At 56.4% G+C, this 18,589-nt stretch overlaps 1 protein-coding gene across 1 annotated transcript; it reads right to left on the reverse strand.

Annotated features, from left to right (window-relative positions):
• Window positions 1-1,940: 1,940 nt before the first annotated feature.
• On the reverse strand, window positions 1,941-18,543 carry PRPF31 (pre-mRNA processing factor 31). Its single transcript, XM_004439051.3, has 14 exons — window positions 18,474-18,543; window positions 15,955-16,139; window positions 15,788-15,848; window positions 13,862-13,945; window positions 12,827-12,924; window positions 11,724-11,830; window positions 10,024-10,193; window positions 8,305-8,462; window positions 6,827-6,916; window positions 4,975-5,102; window positions 4,808-4,880; window positions 3,766-3,894; window positions 3,571-3,669; window positions 1,941-2,350 (listed from the first exon to the last, which is right to left on the reverse strand). Exons 2-14 carry the CDS (start codon window positions 16,129-16,131, stop codon window positions 2,225-2,227), a joined length of 1,500 nt encoding a protein of 499 aa, XP_004439108.1. The 5' UTR covers window positions 16,132-16,139; window positions 18,474-18,543; the 3' UTR covers window positions 1,941-2,224.
• Between the last annotated feature and the right edge of the window lie 46 nt (window positions 18,544-18,589).

Here is an 18,589-nt window from a genome sequence, read left to right on the forward strand (position 1 = left end):
GGAGGGGGGGCGCCTTTAAAAACCATTCAGATACTCAGGCCTTACCCTAGACCAACGAAATCAGAACTTCCGGGGATGAGAACCAGACATCAGTAATTGTTCACACTCCTGAGATGATTCCAAGATGTAGCTAATCTGATATAGAGAATTTTCTAGAGCAGTGCCTCTCAAAGTGTGGTCCCGGGATCGGCAGCAAACACATCACCTGGGAACTTGTTAGAAATGCACATTTCTAGGCCCTGCCACAGACCAACTGAATCAGAAACTCTGGGCCCTTCAATACGTTTTAACAAGCCTTCCAGGTAATTCTGAAGCATATTAAACTTTGAGGATCTCTATTCTAAGAGTGTGCAGGACTGCAGGGCCAGGTGCTGCAGATTCTTTCCTGAGGTCCCCATACCCCCATTAGATTCACTCTGGCCAGGGGAGATGCGGATTCTGAAGCATTGTGGACAGATGGCCCTTCCCCGCAGACCCATAAGCAGAGATCAGCAAAGGCTGTCACTTTTTTTTTAGGTGAGGAGATCAGCCCTGTGCTAACATCTGTCAATCCTCCTCTTTTTTTGCTGAGGAAGACTGGCCCTGGGCTAACATCCATGCCCATCTTCCTCCACTTTATATGGGACGCCGCCACAGCATGGCTTACCAAGCAGTGCGTTGGTGCACACCCGGGATCCGAACCTGTGAACCCCGGGCCGCCGCAGTGGAGCGCGCGCACTTAACTGCTTGCCCCACCAGGCCGGCCCCCAAAGGCTGTCACTTTTAAACAGGGCTGATCTAAAGGCTCAGGGGTAAATTTGGGGAAACAGTTATGTGACCTGGGGTAACTGGGCCGTCAGAAAGAACCTGCCAGGTGTGCAGACTCTTTGATGTGAGGGAGAAGACAGACTCAGAGAGCAGCTGAGGGAGGGACTGGGCTCCAGAGACACAAACGGAGCCCTGGAGCCCCGAGTTGTGACAAGGAGAGACCCAGAGAGAGGAAGAGACATAAGCAGATCTCAGACAGCAAGCCAGAGAGAGAGCCAGGGAGAAAGCGTGACCTGGAGACAGTGCGAGAGGGGCAGAGACAGGAGGAATGGCCCTCCCACAGGGCTGGTTCTTTGTGCATCCACCTCTGGGTAACTAAGAGAAGCACTGACCTCACAGCCAAGCCCTCACAGGGCTTCTTCCTTGGTGTCACGATGAAGCCCAGCTCTGAGCACAGACAGGGTAGATGGGGCCCCTGGTGGTACTCTTCCTTAATTAGCCCCTCCTTAATTCTCCTGCATGCAAGGAGACTGCCCACGCTGTTCCCCTGCCAGATGGCCTCTCCCCCAGCTGTTGGCAGGCCACATGCCCCTCAGCCTGCACCTCTCAGCCAAAGGGAAGGAGGCCTTGGCTGACCCCAGTTCCAAGACATATTAGGGGCTCCTCTCGCTTACCTGGCAGGATCTTTTACAGCAATGAGTCCCCACCAGGGCAGGGAGCCTGGCTGCCCACCCTAGTCAGGGCTTGTCACAGCAGGGGGCCGGGGGGGTACTTAGCAAACACCAGACAGAAATAACGACAGTGCCCAGTCCCCGGCCCTGACGGTGAGCCCCATGCTAAGTGCCTCCTGGGCATCTTTCACATCCTCACAGGCGCCTTGTGGTGTAAGTGTGAGGCCTGGGAAGGGGAGGCCACTCGCCTAAGATGCCACGGCCACTCAGGCATCACCTGTGTGGAAGGCTGGGGCTTTCAGCAGCCACATTGCTTGGGTGTCAATGACTGATGTTCTCCGAGGAGTGTGGTGACGGAGAGGGCTCTTCTCCTCCTGGGATCCCGTGATGAGGGAGTGACAGGACCGGCCGGGGCTGGGCCCAGTTACTACCTGGATAGAGAACACAAGCTCTGTCCCCAAAACCTGGCAGCTCTCATCCTCCAACTGCCCAGGTGTTCGACAATCACCCCGCAAGGACAGATCCTGATAATATGCTTTTAATTGCACTTTTTCCAAAAGTATCTCCTTTCCCAGTTAAAATAAAAAAGACGAGGCGTGATGAAGATGCTCTGCCCCCAAGTGGGGCGGCGACCCCGGTGCTGGGGGGCTGGGCCAGGCCTCCTCCCGTGCCTTCCTGGACCGTCTCGGCTCTGGGCCGACGGCAGGGTGGCTGTCCCTGCCAGAACCCCCCAGCCCTGACCCGGCCCCTTCAGAAGGGCAGGGCCCTGTGTCCTGTTAGCGGGCAGCTGCCCAGCTTGTGGCCCCTCAGGTCGACATGATGCCGCTCTTCTCGCCCTTGACCTTGAGGAACTCGGCCATGCTGGAGAAATACTTCTGGTTGGCCTCGGCCACCTTCTTCTCGGCTGCTTGTGGGTTCACAATCTCCAGGCCCTGGGCAGGTGAGGGAGAGGAGATGATGGGGTGGGGACACATTGGCCTGGCCCCTAATACAGCCGCCCCCACCCAGTAAGAGAAGCTTGAAATCCCCACTGGCCCGTCTCAATGGTCCTCAGGCCCTGGGCGGGCGTGAGAATAGGTTTCCAGTCCCCAAATCTCCCCCACCTTGGGAGATTCTGACTTGGTGGGTCTGCGGGGAGGGCAGAGGGGAGGACCCGGGCATCAGAATTTTGAATGAGGTCCCTAGGTGATTTTAAAAACAATAACATTCGAGAACACCTGACTCTGTTTGGTTTCTGAGTAAGGAAACTGAGCCCGTTTTACCAGCAAATCACACCAACCCCACCGATGACATAATGACCAGCTCTGGGGGCCAACACATGGCTGGCCCTGTTCTAAATATCTTAAAAGCAGTAATTCTCATCTTGCTGAGGCCTTCCCTGGTGGCTCCTTATCTCCCTTCCTTCCTCCTCGGCACTTCTACCTTCCAGCTCCCTATGTACCTCACTTATTTATCTGTCCCCTGTGCCCCATGAGCTCGATGAAGACGAGATTTACTGTCTCTCGTAAGTGGCTTCATCCCCAGCACCTACAACAGTGCTCAGAACTCAGCAGGCACTCAGTTCCTGCTGACGGACTCATGCGCTCAGTTATTCCTCATGATACCACGGGACACACTCGCCCCATTTTGTGGGTGAGTAAACCGAGGCAGACAGACACAGTGAGTTGTGTCCTCGCTCCATCCTGTGCAGTGGTGGCTGGGCTGGGACCTCGACTTCCCAGCCCACCTAACTGTAAGCTTCCTTGCATGGGGTTGGAGTTTGCCGCAGCCATGATCTGATTTGGAAAGCGAGGAACTGGGGCCTCAGGGAGGGGCTGAGCCCGCTCAAGGTCATGGAGAGGACCTGGTCACTTGGACACAGTCCCAGCCCAATTCTAAAGCCAGCTGGTGCTCGTGGCTACGACTGTTTCCCGCCTGTCCCTGCCCACCTCACTGGGTACCAGGAACCGTGCTACACCCTTTAGGGGCCTCATCGAGGTGCGGTCCGTGATAGACCTGTGAGGGGCTCTGTCGTGCACCTGTTTCGTAGGTGAAGAAGCGGAAGCCCAGGGAAGGGAAGGGGCTTTCCCAGGCCCACTCAGAGGGCTGGGAGCAGAGCTGGCCTGGAACTGGGCCCCTGGACTGCAGTGGGGCACGGGGTCCGGGCAGGTACCTGGAGCGGGGTGAAGGCCACGCTGGAGGCGGTCCCCGAGGAGCGGTCGCGGATGGTGGACTTCCCGCCGTATACCACGCTCTGCTTCTGCAGGGTACGCTGTGGGGCGGGGAGGGGAGGAGAGATCCGAGCTATGACCTGGGCTCTCCTACCTGTGTCCACCTCACCCCCAGCCCACGCGGGCCCCACCCGTACCTGCAGCGTCTTGGAGATCCTGGCTTTGGTGGCCTCGTTCACCTGTGTCTGCCGCACACGCCCACTGCCCGACTTGCCCAGGTGGCCCAGGCTGAAGCCCAGGTCCTCCTGGTAGGCATCCTCCTCGATCTGGGGGGAGGGGAAGGCGTGCTGGAGTCAGCCCCTTGATCGGCTAGAAGCCCAGGCGTTCACCCCATCAGCTGGGCCTGTGGACACCTACTCAGGTACCTACTGAGGTACCCCGGGGCTGCCTGTGCACCGGGTGATGCTGGGGACCTGGCCAGGAGTCAGGTCCGACTACTGCTCCCTGAGCTGACTGTGTGTGTGTGTGGTCAAGAACTCTAGGGCCGGCCCCGTGGCGTAGCAGTTAAGCGCACGCGTTCCACTGCTGGCGGCCCAGGTTCAGATCCCGGGCGCGCACCGACGCACCACTTGTCAGGCCATGCTGTGGTGGCATCCCATATAAAGTGGAGGAAGATCGGCACAGATGTTAGCTCAGGGCCCGTCTTCCTCAGCAAAAAGAGGAGGATTGGCGTGGATGTTAGCTCAGGGCTGATCTTCCTCACAAAAAAAAAAAAAAAAGAACTCTAACAGGTTTCATGGATGAAATGGCATTTGAGCTAGTTCTTGCAGGACTAGTAGGACGCTGCTTGGATGAGAGACTGGCAGGGTGAGGCCTGGGGAAGGGCAGTACAGCAGAGCAGAATGTGGGAAGGGCAGTGGGGAGGGACGAGCCAGGGAGGCCTGCCGGGGCCCGTTCCTGACCTGCCTCGGGTGCCCTGGCAGGAGCCTGGGTTGATGGGGAGCTGCAGGGCGAGGGGAGCTGGCACAGAGTGCTGGGTAGATCCCTTTGGCGCTGACTGGATGGGGCGAGGGAGACTGGAGGCCAGGGGACCAGGGAGGAGGCTGGGCTGGTGCCCATATCCGAGCCAGAGCTACAGCCATAGGATGGAGAGGAAAGAATGCAGCAGGAGACAGAGGGGCAGGGCTTGGTGAGGGAGAGGACCCCCAAGCTTCCACAGCTGGGGGACCCCAGCCTGACCTCTCCGAAGCTCATGCGGTTGGCCTGCTTCCGAATCTCCGTCAGCCCCAGGCGCTCCTTCATCTTGCGGTACCTGGGGACGGGGGGCAGGGGCACACGGGGGTCAGCTGCGCGGGTGCGAGCCTCTTCCCTCCCCTGCCCGCCCCTGCTGGCCCTCTGGGCCCCACCTGCGGCCGCCTCGCTTCTTGCGCTGCCCGTCGAGGGGTGCGGGCAGCGGCTTCACCTGCTTCACGGGCGGCGGCTCCTGCCACTTGTCGAACTTGCGCTCGATCTCATCCTTCAGCTCGTAGCCCACCTAGAGAGGGGCGAGGGGAGGTGCTGCAGCTGCTCCCGTGGGCAGCCACCCAGGCCTCGCCTGTCTGTCCGTCGGTCCGTCCATCTGTCTGAGCAGAGCACCTAGCCTGGGGCTCACTCCTTCCTCCTGGGGCCTCCCCTGTACCCGGGCCCTGAGGGTCCCATCTGCTCTTGGCTCTCCAGGTTTAAGATCCACCTGCGACCTGATGACCCCAGACTTGTATCTCGGGCTCAGACTATCCTTGGAACGCTGCACCCCACAGACAACTGTCCCTTACGTGGATGTGAACAGCCCCTCAAATGCAACAGGGCAAACAGAACTCCTGCTCCCCCTCAACCTTCCGCCCTAGCTCTCCACAGGTCAGTAACTGGGGACGGCTAGGAGTCGGTCAGCCTCGACTCTGTTGTTTCTCTCACCCTGCAAATCCCACCAGGCTCTGCCTTCAGAAAAGACCCTAAATCAGCCCCTTTCTCAGCACCTCCGCTAAAGCCAAGTTCTCTCCAGGGTGCACAAGGCTCTACATGATCTGCCCCCGTCCCACCAGCCTCCTCTTCCCAGGCTCACTGCACTCTTCACTCTGCACTCTCACTGCCTCAGGGCCTTTGCACTGACTGTTCCCTCTGCCTGGGACACTCTTCCCCCGGGAACCCACATGATTTGCTAACTCCACTCAGGTCCACGTTACAGCCTCACCTCCTCACAGAAGCCCTCCCTGAGGTTAACCTCCCTTGCCACTCAAATGCCCTTCATTTCTCTTCTTAGCATTTATTTACTCAGCACCACTGGACACACTACGGATTTACCTGCTACTGTCTCCTCGCCCTGCCCCCAACTAGAATGTAAATGCCCCAGAGGCAGGGCTTTTATCTGTGCTGTTCACTGCTGTACCCCCAGCATCTAGAGAGAAGGGGAGAGAAACTGAAGCCCTGAACACTGTGCCAGGCTGGGTGCTCCGACAACAATACACAGGACAGAAAACATATCTACTGTCACGGAATAGGTCAGCTGAGGAAGGCCGAGGTTAACAATGTCACTTGAATGACAACAAGGGCTGGTAGAGGGGACAGATCCCAGTACAGCAGGCAAAATAATGCCCCCTCCCCCCAGGTGTCCACATCCGAATCTCTGGTCCCTGTGAATATGTCACCCGACATGACAAAAGTGACTCTGCAGATGTGGTTAGGTTAAGGCTCCTGAGATGCGGAAAGCATCTTAGATTATCAATGTGGGCCCAGTGTCATCGCCAGGTCCTTCAAAGAGTCAGACAAGGAGATGTGAAGACAGAAGCAGAGTCAGAGAGAGACGGGAGATGCTACACTGCTGGCTTTGCAAACGGAGGAAGGGGGCACAAGCCAAGGGACGGAGGTGCCTCTAGAAGCTGGGAAAGGCAAGGGAACAGATCTTCTCCTGGAGCCTCCAGAAGGAATGAACTCTGCCAACACCTTGATTTTAACCCAGTAAACCCATTTTGGACTTCTGACCTACAGAACTGTAAGATGATACACCTCTGTTGCTTTAAGCCACTAGGTTTGTGGTAATTTGTTATAGCAGCAGTGACAGGAAACTGACACAGCAGGTGAGAGGAAGGCTGACCTTGGTGGGCCCACAGACAGACACACCCGCCCCCGCCCTGTTAGGACAGAGCTCATGGGTAGTGGGTCCCCTGACGATGGCTCTCCCTTGGACAGACCACAGACCCACAGGGACACCCAGCCGTCCCTCACCTTCCCCTCCGTGCTCTCGTGGAAACTGTCCACACGGGCTGCCAGCGTGCACTTGGCGGCCACCAGCCGGGCCGCTTTCCGTCGGAGATCCTGGAGTGATGGAAAGGGAGGCGGGGTCACTGTGAGGAGTCGGTGATCACTGAGGCTGAGCGTTTCCACAACTCCAGCCACACCATCTCGATTCCTGCCTGCCAGCATCTCAGTGTTCCTGCTGTGCATTCCTGTGATAACGTGGTCTAGTAGTGAATTATCATCGTCAACGTTTTCTGTTAACTTACTTTCAAAAAACTTAAACCAAACGGTTTGCATAAACAACTTAATTGTACTACTACAGACGAAAGACTATCAAATACTAAAAATAAATATGTTATGATTAAAATAGAAAATATCCACCTGTGTGTGACTGAAAATCGTGTTATGTGCCACAAAAGGAAGGTGGCTCATGTTCTGGGAAACACCAAGATGGTACATGTAAAACCCACAGCCACAACTCTCAACTACTCCTCCTCCTCCTACTCCTCCTCCTCCTACTCCTCCTGCTACTACTAGTACTACCACTACTACCACTACTACTACTAAAATGAGCAGCAGCTACATGTAGCGAAGAATTTAACCTTGCCCTAAGAGTTCTGACCTTGGCCCTCGGCTCCTGGGCGGTGACCTTTGTTGGCCTGGGGTCAGACAGTAACCATGTGATTTAGGGTGGGGTCTTTGGGTTGGGGGTTCTCAATCAACCTGGAGACTGAGATCAGCCACCTGGGCCACCTAGCCACGTCTACATAACCGAGCCCCAATAAAGACTCTGAACAGCAAGAGCCGGCTGGGCTTCCCCGGCTGGCGATTCTCTATGCACCGTCACGTGTGGATGCCAGGAGAGTAACGTGTCCGGACTCCATGGGGACAGGACAACTGGCAGGGCCATGTTTGGTATTTCCGGACCCTGCCCCTCGCGCGTCCTCCCTTGGCTGATGTTACTCTGGGTCCCCTTGCTGTGATAAACCATCACTCCGAGGGGATCAGCTCTCAGTGAGTTCTGAGTCCGTCTAGTGGGTTACTACACCTGAGGGTGGTTTTGGGAACCCCCAGACTCATAGGGAAACACAGCCCTTGTTAGATATGAGGCCGGACTTGTAAGTGTTTCGGGTGGATGAGTTCTGTTCTCCCCAGGTTACGGATGGGCAGACCGAGGCACAGAGCGCATGCTTCTTGCCTGAGGTCACCCAACTGCCGTGGTGCTGCCAGAATCCCAACCCCGGAGCATCTGCTCCAGCACCCTCGTTCTTATGCCCCGTGCAACCCCGTCCTCCAGGCTCCTGACCACTGTCCTCAGCTGTGACCAACGGGAACTGAGAAGTGGAGGGGCAATCCGCTCAGGCTCACACGGCCCTCTGAGACAAGGCTATTTCCAGCACAGCAGCAGGCTCCATCCTCGGGGAGCTGGGGGCTGAGGGTGACCACGCGGGGTGGAGGGGGCTCACCGGGGGCAGGGACTGCACGATGTCGCTGTGGTAGATGTAGCCGGTGTGGGGCAGCACGGAGGTGGACGAGAAGCCAGACAGCGTCTTGCGCTGGGCCCCGAGCAGCATGATGTTGCAGGCGGGCATCTTGGAGAGGTTGGTCAGGCCTCCGGCCACCCCTGCAGTGGGAGGGAGGGAGGGAGCGGGGAGGAGGTCAGAAAAAACACGGGGCATTTGTTTGGGGGCTCACTGTGTGCCGCGCACCTTTACATGAGTTTCTGGTTGGATCCCTGATGTGGCCCTGCCAGGGAAGGCCATGTCTCATTTCAGATGGTGATTCAGAGGATGCTCAGAGAGGCGAAGCAACCTGCCCGAGGGTGCACAGTGAGCAAGTCGCCCAACAGGAACCTGACCCCAGAGTCTGCAAAGCCGCATAGCCCCTGCGCTGGGGATCATGACCTGTGTGTTTTAGAACAGCTTTCACCTCACCAGGAGTGCCATAACAAGAGGGCCTGGGTGTGAACACCCCTGGGTTCCCATGAGTCTGTCTGCAGGCACAGGGGAGGGCAGGAGGAGCTATGCGTAAATACTTCTACCTCTCATGGCGTCTGCTGGGTGCCAGGCCCTGTGCTGGGTGTTCATAAGGATTAGGTAAACTGTCTCATCAGACCAACAAATCTTTAAAACAAGCCTCCAACACAGATGTCTAACCAACAAGGGAGCAGAAGAGCGGCCTTGCATAGACCCTTGTGTAATCTCTGAAACCTGCGACCGTGGTGGCTGATAGAGCCAAAGAGACTTGGCAGATACGATTAACTGTGTCCCCCAAACTTCATACGCTGGAGTCCTAATCCCCCGTAGCTCAGAATGTGACAGTATCTAGACACAGGGCCTTTAAAGAGGGGATTGGGGTAAAATAACATCATAGGATGGGCCCTGGTCCAATCTGACTGGTGGCCGTATAAGGAGACAAGATTAAGACACAGACGGAAGAACACGTGGGGACACAGGGAGGAGACAGCCATGTGCAAGCCAGGAGGGAGGCCTCAGAAGGAACCAACCTGCCAACACCTCAATCTTGGACTTCCGGCCTCCAGGACTGTGAGAGAATAAATCTCAGTTGTTGAAGCCCCCAGTCCATGGTACTTTGTTACAGTGACCTAGTTGACTAATATAGCTGCTTTACCCAACTCCCCCCCAGAAGTGTTTCTCAGTTGAAGGGGCTAAGAGCCCAAGGGGGTGCTCAGAGACTGCAGGGAGCCCCTGGGGAGGAGGGGAGGCACCCTTCCATCCTAACACACTGCCAGGACTAGCGTTCCCATCTTCCAGAGAACACCGAGGCTCAAAGAGCCCACTTGATTATTGCTAGGCAGCCAGAGGGTCCGTTGCAGAGCTGGGAGCTGTGGGGACGTTCTGGCCGAGGAGCACTGGCGTCTCCGCCAGCCCCGCCACCTCCTTCCTTTACAGCTGGCTGGCCTCAGCTCTGCCGGGACTCAGGCACTGACCAGGTCAGGGCTGTCATCCTTCCTCAGGGTCTGTGAGAAAAGCAGGCTGGCTGACCTCTGGGATCTCCGGAGATTTGACAGGGAGAGGCCAAGGGGGACGGGGTACTTGGGCCCTGGGACCAAATCTCCCATTTTATAGGAAAGAGACGTGACTTCCCCAAGGTTGCACGGCTGCCCGCAGACCCTGGACCGTCACTGCCCGGAGTGCCCCTCCGCCCCGGCCCCGGGGTCTCACCCATGATCTTGGCGGCCGTGGACGCCCCAATGATGATGGAGAGGTTGGGCGCAATGAAGGACATCCGGGACTCCACGTACTCGTAGATGCGGTGCTTGGAGGCGTTCAGCTCCAGCGCCATGTCGCAGGCCTCCTCCAGCCGTTCCAGCTCCTCCTCCGACAGCTGCTGCCTGCGGGGGTGGGGACGTGGCTGGGACTGACTCTGGCCCCTCCTGGTATCCTGTCTGACTGGCGTGGGAGCCGCCGTGTTCCCAGACGTGTGTGCACCTGCGTGTACGTGTGTGCACATGTGCGTGTGTGCAGATTCAGGACAATCACAAGTCCCATCTGCACGAGGCCTGGAAGCAAGGGCGGCTGAATCGTAGTTCTCGGGTGGCACCACCCTTGCCGGCCTGGCCGGGGCCTTGTCTTGCCCGTTCTGGTCTCCAGCATCACCAGGGCCTTCACACGTGTTCTCTCTCCCTGCAACGCTCTCCCCTGAGCCCCCCGCGGCAGCTCCTCCTCAGCCTTCAGGTCTCAGCCTTGCCAGCGCCCAGTGGTTTCCCTCAGAGCACTGTCACCAGCCGAGACCAACCGTGCCTATTTACAGCCTCTCCCTTTCACGTCTACTTCCTGCGCTGGACGGCCAGCCCCAGCCCCAGGAGAGGGCACCGTGCCTGTCATTCTCGGTGGCATGCCCAGCACGTCCCTGGCACACAGAAGGTGCTGCGTAAGGACTTGCTGGATCAAAGCACAAAAAAGGCCAACTGTTATCATCACCATTTTACAGAGGGGACCTGAGGGCCAGAGGGAGAAGGGGACTGGCCCGAGGCCGCAGAGCCCGCAACCGGTCAAGTCTCCTGCATTCCAAACCCAAGCCATGTCCCCTTCCCTCACTCGGTCACAGGGGAGGGATTATGGAGCCCACTGAAGGGGCCCCGTCACTGAGGCTGACGTACTCAAGGTCACCCCTTGGCCGTGGCAAGCTAAGGGCCTACTTGTTCTCCCACTAGAGAGCTTAGTCCCTGCCTGAGGCTGAGTTGTCACCTCCTCCTGGAAGCCACCCTGACCTACTCCAGGTAGGTGCCCCTCCTCTGTGCCCCATGCCACTCGGTGCCCCCTCTGCATCCCAACACTCAGCCTTTGACCTGTGCCCATACCTGCTTCCTCCCAGACAGGAGCTCTGGCAGGGCGCGGCCCCCTCTGCTTTGCTAAGTTCTGTAAACCCCGTCCTCAGAACAGTGCCCAGTGCTCTGTCAATGTTTGTTCAATGAACAGGATGCCAGCCTGTGGGAAGTCTCCATCTCACAGGACTCTGCTCTGGGGTTTAAAGATGTTTGCTTTTCTTAGGCAGGGCACAGAAGCCAGAGGGGCAGGTGGGGAGCAAGGGAGCCAAGACAAAGTCCCTGCCTTCACAGATGCTTTCACTCTAGTGAAGGGATGACACACCAGAGACAAACACTTGTAATTACGGGCTCGCCCTCTGCCTCACCCTTCAAGACTACAGGCTCCTGGGGGGAAGGCTGGCTTCCTCAGTGACTGAGGACCCCTGAGCCCAGTATGGTGCCTGGCTTGCAGGAGGCACTTGTCAAATAGGTGTGGAATTGAAATGAACTCTCCTCCTGAGACTGACACCTGTGTCACTGGGACCCTGAGATCGTCATCTGCTGTTAGCTTGGCCTGAGGTGGGCCGTGGTGCGCTCTCCCCGCCATGTACGCACCCCTGGGTGGTGGAGGCGGTGACGCTGACGACCATGATGGTGGCGTTGGTCAGGATCTGCTGCAGGTTCTCATTATTCTTGCACTTGTCCAGGCTGTTGCCCAGCTCCTGTGGGCGAGAAGGCAGGAGATGTGAGGCACAGGACCCAGGAAGGCTCCAGCCTCTCTCTTGATCCTGCACCCACTCAAGGCTCTTCTGGGGAAGCTGGGAAAGCTGGGGTCTGCATGCAGGGTGCTTCCTGCCTGCTCCCAGCTCCAAGAACCCCACTGCTCAAAGCGCCAGCACCGCCTGCCCTGCGGTGGCTGATCTGGAAATGGACCCGAGCAGAATGACCACCCAGGGAGGACCCGCTGTCCCCACAGGCCTGCTGACCACGTGGCTTCCCTGCACGGATGTCCCCTGCTGCCGCCTCACCTTCTCCTGGACTCACAGGAGCCTCCTCGCTGGTGTCTGCCTTCACTTGTGCCCAACCCTCCTGGCTTTCCCATAAGACTCAACACCTTAGAGGTCAGATGTGATCCACCTCCTCCACTTTGCCTCCTCACTCCTTCCTTTCTCGTTCCCTAAACACACCAGGGCTCATCACGGCCTCGGGGTCTCAGCAAATAGGACTTCTCCCAAATCTCTGCGTGGCTGCCCCTTCGTCAGCCTTCAGATCGACTCAAATACCACCTGCTCTGACCACCACTGGAGAAGTGCTGGTCAGGGCAGTGGGGCACCCCCCTCATCTCCCTCCCCTGCTCCCTTGGCCTCAACAAGCTCCAGGCCCCTCTATGGAGACCCACTCTGGGGAAAGCAGGGAGTAGCGGGTGCGGGGAGCAGCCCTGAGGATGTTATTTCCAGGCTCCATCCCTCCTGCGCTGGGCAGACCCCACTCCAGTATCTGTAGACCCCGAGAGGGTGAGGAAGGCAGCTGGGGCCTCCAGCATTGCTCACTCCAGTTCATTCATCTGCTCCCTCTGCCCATCCCATCTCCGGCCAAAAGCTGAGCAAAGGAAGCCTCTCCCCTTAGACCTGGGGTCCGAGAGCAGGGCCCTGCCCCCTCTGCACTAGTGGCGTTGAGAAGCCTCAGTTCTTGCCGAGCCCCCACTTGTCTCCACTTGCCTTGACCGTGCGGATGTAATCCAGCGCGTTGGGGACCAGGGACTCCAACTCGGGGAATCGCTTCGAGTACTTATCCCGGATGAACTTATGGATGATGTCTGAGGAGGACAGAGGGGGAATGTCCGAGGAGGCGCAGGCAGACCGCTGGCCCCAACATCCATTTCTCCTTTTTCCTTTAGTAACCGAACCCCGCAGCGTTAGTTGGGCTCACAGACACCCAGCATACGGGCTATGTTTCCTGGCTGCCCTTACTCCTGGGTGAGGCCACAGGAGTAGTCCTGGTCTCTACGATGTGAGCCGAAGTGACATGTGCAACCTTCAGGTCACCCCCTTAAAGAAGAGACCTGTGCCCTCCTCTTCTCTCCCCCGTTTTGCTGGTGGGATGTGGAGGTGATGGCTGGAGGTGGGCAGTCACCTTGCACCATGAAACAGGTGGCAGATCAACAAGACAGAAAGAGCCTGGGCACTAGAGGCTGCTACACCAGGCCTGGACTCCTCGTCAGACTTTCACATGAGAGGAAACTACACTTCCTTCTTTTTTTTTTTTTTTTTTTTTGAGGAAGATCAGCCTTGAGCTAACATCCATGCTAATCCTCCTCTTTTTGCTGAGGAAGACTGGCTCTTAGCTATCATCCACCTCCAATCCTCCTTTTTTTCCCCAAAGCCCCAGCAGATAGCTGCATGTCATAGTTGCACATCCCTCTAGTTGCTGTATGTGGGACGTGGCCTCACCACGGCCGGAGAAGCGGTGTGTTGGCGCGGGCCCGGGGTTCCGAACCCGGGCCGCCAGCAGCGGAGTGCGCGCACCTAACCACTAAGCCACGGGGCCGGCCCTACACTTCCTTCTTATTTAAGCCACTCTGTTACAGCATCTGGACATGGATTCCAGCTAACACGAGAGGCCTGGGGCAAGACGCTGGGAAAGGCCAGTGGGGAGGGTAGCCCAGGATCCTGCCTGTCCCTCTCTGGGGGATGGGAGGAGGGTGTGACGGACGCCAGGCAGGGCCATGTCCACTTGCCCTCTCCAGCACTCACTCAGCTCGTTCTCGATCTCCACAGTTAGGTTGTTGGCGTCCACGATGACCCGGTATTCAGGGGCCGCCTCCACTGGCCCCATCACTGTGCGGGTGAGAAACAGCCTAGTGTGAGTGTGTCTAAGCACCCGCCTCCCGGGCCCCACAGCTGGGGGAGACTGGGGAGGCGGCTGAAGAATTAACAAAGGGAGGGGCTTACGTGTCTGCAAACCTCCCGCCTCTCCCCCTGCAGGCTGTCCTCCAGGCCAGTCTAGACTTGACCTCATCTTGCCCTGGCACTAAACCCTCCTGGGGCTCCCATGTCCCTGAGGCTAATGGCCCAGACTGACGTTCGAGGCCTCCTGGAAGCCCTGTGAGGACAAGTACGGTGTCTGTTTCCCGTGGCTGCACCCCTGGTGCCCAGAATGGTGCCTGGCACATCGGAGTTGCTCCATGGATATGTGATGACTCACCAGATCCACAGCCTGGCCTCTCCACCTCCCAAGTCCCATCGTCTTGTCACCACCCCTGTCTTATTACATTCCAGCCACAAAGGACTGATTACAGTGCCCTGAACACTTGGGGCTGCTGCACTTCTCTTGGCCTTTGCACGTGCTGTTCCCTCTCCCTGGTGTGTCCCTTCCTCACATCTGCTTCTAGAAAACTCCTCTTCAGACTTTAATAATAATAATAATAATAAAGACAATGGTGATAGTATTTTCACGTGCAGCTTTAGTATTAGTATTTTCACAGTGGCTGACACATGCAGGACTTACCGTGCATCAGATCTAAGTGTCTTACAGGTATTAACTTACTTTATCCACATCGCCCAGAGAGGCAGGTGTTAAATTAGACCAATTTTGCAGAGAAAGAAACGGAGGGACATGGCCTGATGTCACAGAGCCAGCAAACGGCAGCCCTGAGATCTGACCTGAGTCCATATTCTTAACCCTGATCCTCAAATCCCTCTACGTCCTGAAGACTCAGGGGGCATCTAGGAGTCCTCCCTCACCTTCCAGGAGGGTCCGAGGTCTCCCCTGTGGTCCGTGGCACTCCTGCCACGTCCATCAGGCATGACTGACACCCAGTTTTGAGACGTTTTGTGCCCACCTTCCCCCCCAGACACGGGGTGTGACTGGGTCTGACTCAGTCCCTGAGCCTGGCCCAACGTCAGGAAATGTCACTTCTATGGCTCCCCATGGCTCTCTGGATCGAGACGTTCCCCGGCCTGACATTTGAGACCCTGCCAGATCTGGCACCTTCTTCGGCCTCCCTGTCACCCCAGATGTTCGAGGCTTTGCACAGGCAGCTCTCTTTCCCCAGGCACATGTGCCCCAGTTCTTGGCCTGGTGTGTGTATTTATGCTTCAAAGTCCAGTTCAGGTATTGGTGCTTCCCTGACCCCCGAGGCAGGGTCAGCCCACCCTCCTGTGGCTCCAGAGTGTCCTGAGCTCCCTCCATCCCAGCAGGCACCGCCCACCAACAACTGTCTGGGACCTGGCCTGTCTGCTCTGCCAGACCCCACGCATTCTGCGAGCAGGGACCTCGGCTGACCCCACACTGGCCTGGCCCCCAGGGTGCCTCAGGAAAACTTTAAGGAAAGGAAGGAAGGAGCGGGGCTCCCTGACACTGTGCTCTGACTACACCACCCCTGTGCCCGACAACCTCCCGCGGCTTCCTGCTGCTGACAATTCCATTCGAGAGCCCCACCTTGACAAGAGAAGGGGTGGTAACAGGCTCATCTTCTTGGAGCTGGTCTGAATATTCAAGAGAACACCCAACGTTCCCCAAAGTTGGAAGTGAGAAGAGGTTTTAATAATTGAGAATACTGCTCTGGAAAAGGCTGAGAGGGAGACAGACTCAACTTTCAAAGCTACAGCAGTAAAGACCCCAGGGGCCTAGATGGAGAACAGCGAGGGTGGGTGAGAGCGAGGTGGGGGAGAAGGTACCTTCCGAGGCTTTGGCTTGCTTGCTGATATACTCCTCAATCTTCATCATGATCTCAGCAAACTGTTCGGGAAGGAGAGGGGAGTTAGAACCTAGGACTCTTCAGGAAGAAGAGCCATTTCCTCCTCATGTCACCCCTCTTGGGAGCTTCTATTTACAGCCCGCTCACCATCTTGCTGTCCCACAGCTTGGCAATGCTCTTGACCGAATCCCCGGAAAGATCCAGCTGTGTCTCCTCCTGCACATCCTCGATCGCTGGCTCCTCTTCTTCCTCCCCATAGCTTCCTCCTTCCTCCTCTTCTGCCGCCTCCTCAAGGTCAGCCAGGAGCTCGTCTGCCAGAGACATCCCGAGGCCTGTGGGGAGGGAGAGCAGGGTTTCCCCTCGTTACCAGGAGGGGCTTCTCCCCCAGAGGCCTGGTCCTTCCTGATCAACCCCACGAGCATGCAGGCTCCACAAGGACAGGCATTTTCATTTGCTTTGTTCTCCAGCTCCTAACTGTGCCTGGCACACAACAGGTGCTCAATAAAGACCTGCTGAGTTAATCCGTGAACCAACCTCCCAGAACCAGATGCTCTCGTCATCGCTCACATCACCTACCCTTCTCGCACCCACTTCACTGGACAAGACACAGCACGTGCCTCAGGCCACCACCTCGCTGAGACTTAAAAGATACAGCCTCCCCTTGATGAGGTGCGACCTCTCCTCATATCCTTTTTTTCTCTGTAACAGAGACCCCTTCTCCCCAATTGTTGGGCCCCAAATGGGCGACAGACATCCTAAAATACTGATCTCCGCAGCCATCAGGGCAACCAGGTGGGTCCTAAAATGTCTCATGCTCCCAGGCCAATCACCTCTGGCCACGAGCAGCCTCCTCATCTACCCCAGGCGCTGTACAAATATTAGCATTTTCTGTGAGTCCCTTGAAGTGGCAAAGGTTGGGAAGCACTACTCAACAAGGTACAACCCCCACCACTCTGTCCTCCCCACTGCTTTCTTTCTTTTTTTTTCCAATAAGAAACCGCTCCCTCTTCCTGTTCCTCTCCTCTCTCCATAAAACAAATCCCCTTCCTCGTTCCCTTCCCTTCTACACCATGCTCCTCTAAAGTACAAAAGCAGAGGCTGCCAACTCCACTGCCCACACAGAGTAACAGGGAGACATAAGTGAGTGAGGCATCGAGGACTGGGCGATAGGGAGGAGTGGCGCCTGGAGAACTTGAGACTGAGGCCCAGTGTAAAGGAGGAGCCAGTGCTCGGCCTCAGGCACGCCTTGCTGGGGGAACGTGGGCTCCCTGTTGCCAGGTTTTCTCATCTTTTTCATGAGAAGTAAGAAATTCAGATTTTTATGTGGAATCTCTCGGTTTGAAAGTTTTATTATTTAAATGGATAATTTAAATAAAAAACAAAACAAATCACCATAGCACAGACCAAACCAAACAGACTACAGGACAGACAGGGCCCTTGAGCTGCTGGTTTGAGACTCCTGATGTCCAGTTGTCTCTGTGAGATCAGTCTCCACTCACATCCTTCTCTCTCCCTAAGATGCAACGTCCCCTTTATAGTCATTTCCCTTTATGAGACACCACTTTTCCTTGTAAATGCACCTATATTATGGCACACACGCCTTTCTCTAAAACTCCCCTCACTCTCATTTTCTCTGAATAGAGGAACTCTTCCTTTCTTTACAGAACATAACCCACTCCCCATATATAAGACTCTAGTGTCTCTTCATATCCTCTCTCCTCTGTTTCCCCAGTAAACTATAAACAAAACTAGGGACGATATCTGTCTGTTCACTGCTATATCCCCACCATTGTCTAGCACACAGTAGGTATTCAAGAAATATTTGGTAAGTGAACGAATGAACAATTTTACCTAATCCTTATACCCACATTATGGTCCCCTTTCTCCAGGTCTCTGAATGTACTATTTTCTTTGTCCCTCAGGTAGGGGCATAAACATTACTTTCTGCAGCACGGATCTTCTCTGACCCCTAGACTAGATCCTATCCCGCCATTATACACCCTATGAGCCACTAAGTTTGCCTCAACACTTAAGATTCTCTGTATTTCTAACATTTGTTTAATGCCCATCCCCCTCATTAAGCTGAAATTTCTGTGAGAAGAGGGACCACGTCCGTTTTGGTCATTGCTCACTATCCCCAACGCCCAGCGCAGCCCCTGGCACGCAGTAGGCACGATGACCTCGCCTGATTCGGGCCAAGCTCTCCAGCCGCACCTCCGCCACCATCCCCCTTGCCCACGGGTCCTTCTCACCCACCTTTCGCTTACCAACTTCTTCCCCTCCCTTCTTCCTGGCTCAACAGCTCCTCAGCCTTCAGTCTCGTCTCTTATTCCAGCTCCCTGACCCATGCACCCCGCTCCAGACTACATAGGTTGCTTAGTGACACACCCCCCCGCACGCCCTGTGTGCACCCTAAGGCGCTTCACGCATTTGTGATTATTTAAGCAATTACCTGGTTAAGCCTGTCTCCCCAGGCACCAGGCAAAGCGCTAAGAGGGCAAGGAACAATTTTTGCTCCTGCCATCTCCCCAGAGCCGTGACACTGTAGGACCATATAAGCTCTTTGGGGAGTCAGTCTATGAAGGCCCGCCTTTCTCCTTCCACACTTCCTCCCCCAGAACCAAGAATCCGGCCTCCTGCCCGTCCCTCGTCTCCAGCACACTCACCTCTTCCCTCCTCTCACGACGGTGTCTAAGAAACCAGCTTCCCTACCGCGGTGGACGCTCACTGATGACGTCTCACATTCGCGCCGTTACGGAGGCAAAGCTGCGCTCTGATTGGT

The sequence above is a fragment of the Ceratotherium simum genome, chromosome 33 (genome assembly GCF_057802395.1).
Source record: "Ceratotherium simum simum isolate JZ-2026a chromosome 33, ASM5780239v1, whole genome shotgun sequence".
Lineage (NCBI taxonomy): Eukaryota > Metazoa > Chordata > Mammalia > Perissodactyla > Rhinocerotidae > Ceratotherium > Ceratotherium simum.

What these genes read in the sequence shown, in the direction of transcription:
- PRPF31 (XM_004439051.3), bottom strand. Translation starts at nt 16,131, where the DNA reads ATGTCTCTGGCAGACGAGCTCCTGGCTGACCTTGAGGAGGCGGCAGAA. An exon ending in TCGTGCAGTCCCTGCCCCCG is followed by an intron (nt 6,917 to 8,304) that starts GTGAGCCCCCTC and finishes CCATCACTCCAG; the next exon opens with GATCTCCGACGGAAAGCGGC. An exon ending in ACCGCATGAGCTTCGGAGAG is followed by an intron (nt 3,895 to 4,807) that starts GTCAGGCTGGGG and finishes CCCTCCCCCCAG; the next exon opens with ATCGAGGAGGATGCCTACCA.